The sequence below is a fragment of the Chinchilla lanigera genome, unplaced genomic scaffold (assembly GCF_000276665.1).
Source record: "Chinchilla lanigera isolate Chin_1 unplaced genomic scaffold, ChiLan1.0 scaffold00019, whole genome shotgun sequence".
Lineage (NCBI taxonomy): Eukaryota > Metazoa > Chordata > Mammalia > Rodentia > Chinchillidae > Chinchilla > Chinchilla lanigera.
The window spans coordinates 25,924,799-25,928,138 of record NW_004955420.1 but is presented as its reverse complement, the minus strand read 5'-3'; the positions used below and the strand labels follow the sequence as shown (position 1 = coordinate 25,928,138).

At 53.6% G+C, this 3,340-nt stretch overlaps 1 protein-coding gene across 1 annotated transcript; it reads right to left on the bottom strand.

Moving 5' to 3' along the window:
• Positions 1–233: 233 nt before the first annotated feature.
• Positions 234–2,369, bottom strand: LOC102029866 (C-C chemokine receptor type 1-like). The gene has a single exon (XM_005383456.2). The coding sequence runs from the start codon at positions 2,332–2,334 to the stop codon at positions 1,267–1,269; it is 1,068 nt and encodes a 355-aa protein (XP_005383513.1). The 5' UTR covers positions 2,335–2,369; the 3' UTR covers positions 234–1,266.
• Between the last annotated feature and the right edge of the window lie 971 nt (positions 2,370–3,340).

Genomic DNA, 3,340 nt, shown 5'->3' with positions numbered 1-3,340 from the left:
ATCCCTCTGGTCACACTGTTGGATCCCTGCACGTGTCCACCTGTGGAGCTGGGGACTATACTCCCTGGGTCTCCAGCACTCTAAGAGCTCACTGTGCATGGAGCAGCCTGCGCCTGCCATTGTGGAAAACTTGATCTGAGGAAATGGGGATCAACTTTCCAGCAATAATGGGGTTCTAGGGAGAGCAAATTAGGGAACATTTCCACCATAGAATTGCATGCACACCAAAAACAGTGATTTTGAAATAATTTATTCACCAACGAAAGGGACCACAAAATATTGCTCATTAAATAGAGCACCAGAACCATGAGCACCAGCAAAGGCAGCTCAGTACCAATCCAAATGCACACGGAACGGACAATGTATAAAAACACATCTAGTGAGTTCGGTTCCCGGTACCGGAGAAAAACCAAAAACAAAACAAAACAAAAAAAAAAAACCACATCTAAAATGCACAGTGATTATCTGGGTAGTGAGATTACGGATGGCTTCAATGTTGTTTTCTTTCTTCTTGTTGTCTTTGGGCTTTTCTAGAAACAATTTTAGTTAGTAGGAACACGATTTTTAAAGAACTATACATCTGAGTGGGGAGACAAAGAATGGTGAACAGGGTCCTTGGTAGGGGCTGAGGCATGAAGGACAGCTTGGGTGAATGAGCTACCTCCTGCTCAGGGCGTCTCCTCCTCTGCTTCAGGACAGAGTGCTCTCCACCCACCTGCCAGGCAGGGGTCTCCCTGGCTCCCTTTCTACCTTTTCACTGCCAACAGCATGTCCCCGGTCCCATTTCCTGGCTGGAGTCAGGCTGGCCACCCTGAGTTCTATGTTCCGAGTTTCCAGAAGATGGGGTGGGTGGGGGAGGCAGCTATGGGTCACGTGCTGGCTCTAGGACTCAGTGGGGTGTCACCCTGAAATCACCATTTCCACGTTCATCGGGGCTGCTGCAACAGGGTTTTTCCAATGCCAGCGTTTGCAGCCTGGGCATCCTGGTTGGACCCAGGCCATTCCCTGGGGCCCACAGTGTCAGGCTGGAATGTCCCATGTCACCAATTTGTCCCTCTCTGCCAAGGAGAGTCATGGCAGAATTGAAGGCCTAGGTGGCTGAGTGGGACCAACTTCCAGTGTCCTCTGTCTCAGAGGCTAAGTTTCCACACTGTGCGGGGTGAGGGAATCTGGTGGGGATGGCTCCATTGCATCTTCTCCTTGCCCTGGCAGCCTCCCTGTCAGGCCACTCCCACTGGAACCCACAGAGGCCTGCAGGGTTCTGAGTCAGAACACGCCAGACAGCTCGTGCTCACTGGTGGACGGAGTCACAGAGCTGGCCCTCTCCAGCCGATCTCCAGCGAGGAAGGGCAGACATTTGGCCAGCTGCATGGTCCCATGCCTCTGGAACAGCTGGCGCAGGTACTTCCGGAACCTCTCACCCACGAAGACATAGATGATGGGGTTGACACAGCAGTGGGTGTAGGCGATCACCTCTGTCACCTGCAGGGCCATGTCCAGCTCTCTGCTCTGCTCGCATTCTCTGGTGAACATGTGCTCCTGGAAAGCAGAAACAAACACAGCCAGGTTGTACGGGGTCCAGAAGAGGAAGAAGACGATCATGATGACAAAGATCAGACGGACGGCTTTGGCCTTCTTTTCGTTGGGCTTTTGGAGCAGAACATTGATGATACCCGTGTAGCAGAACACCATGACCAACAGCGGCAAAATGAGCCCCAGCACATTCAGCTTCAGAGCCTGAAAGCGCTGCCAGGCCTTCATGCTTTTGTGGGGGTAGTAAAAGCTGCAGGTGTGGTGAGTGACCTCCCACTGGGTCTTGGGAAAGTACAAGCCTGGGATGGAAGCCAAGATGGCCAGGGCCCAGGTGATGACACTGGTGATGATGCCGAAGGTGACAGTCCGGGCTTGAATTGCGAACATGGCATGGACGATGGCCAGGTACCTGTCAATGGTGAGCAGGATGATGAAGAAGATCTCACCATACAAGCCCATGTAGTAGAGGCCGGACAGGAGCTTACACATGCCATCACCGAAGATCCAGGTGTCTCTGACCTTGTAGTCAATCCAGAAGGGAAGTGTGAAGAGGAAGAGCAGGTCTGAGAGGGCCAGGTTGAGCAGGTAGATGCTGGTCATGCTTCTGAGCCGCTTGTACTTCATGAGGACCAGGACCACCAGGATGTTGCCCACCACGCCGATGATGAATACCAGGGAGTACAAGGGTGGCAGCAGCTGGGACCCGAAGGCCCTCACGGCATCCTTATGGCATGGGGTTGAGTCACCATAGTCGTATTCGGTGGTCAGGCCGTAGTCCTCTGTGGGAGCTGGACTCTCCATCCTGGCCTGCCCTGTGAGTCAAGAATAATGGTTTCTGTTTTTTATGTTTCCATCAGAGGCCAAAGGCTCTGCACAATGAAGCCAAGGTTGTGGTTATATTTCTCCCACCACTTAACAAATGATTACTGAGGGCCCATCATCTACCATGCTTTGGGAACAAAATGGTGAGCCAGGAGGGTGACCCGGGTCCTCTCTGCCCTGTGGACCCCCCAGTCCAACAGCAAGGGTGGTGCTGAACAAACCTGTGCACAGATCCTGAATCCCACTACCCCAGTCATGAGTGTCCAGGAGACAAGCTCAGGCGGAAGGCACGGGTGGCCCTCCCCACGGTCCTGGAGCAAGGACTTCCTAAGCAAGTCCCAGGGCCAAGGCCCCAGTCTTAGTGTTCAGTGACCCTTGCAGAGAACTTCTTATTCCTGCTTTAGAGTGGACGGACAACACAGAGGTGCCCAGTGTTAGGAAACATGGCCTAGGACTCAGCTCTGGGGAGCAGGAGAACTGGAGCTCAAATCCAGGGGTGTATTTCTCTGGTGTCCAGCCCAGAGCCTACACGGCTCTCCCGCCTCTTACAATGGTATGATGACATTGTCCCCTGCAGGCCTCAGGAGGACTCTGGGAAGGAAATCTTCCTGGCTATGGGGCATAAACTCACAAAGAGAGCTTCATGGCTTCTGGGCCTACAAAGGCCAAAGATGTCCTGTAATGCAAAAATGACCCACTCCAAATCCAGAGTGCAGTCACAGTGAGATTGCAAGGTGAGCCCATCAGCTTGTAGACGAGGGCAGAGGACACACTGCTCAGCATGACCTGGGTCACCCAGGGTCATGTGCTCCAGGGGGGTTCACAGGTCACCTGCTGTGCCGGCTGTGGGTAGGTTCCGAGGGAAGCCCAGGCTCTGTGTGTGCATGTGTGTGTAGAGCTCAGCACAGCCTTGGCCAAGAGGTGACCTCACAGAGTGACCAGGGTCCTGTGGATGGCCCTTGCCCCCTGAGAGCCGCCCTGCTAG

Coding starts and splice junctions, on each gene's coding strand:
- LOC102029866 (XM_005383456.2), bottom strand. CDS start 2,334: ATGGAGAGTCCAGCTCCCACAGAGGACTACGGCCTGACCACCGAATAC.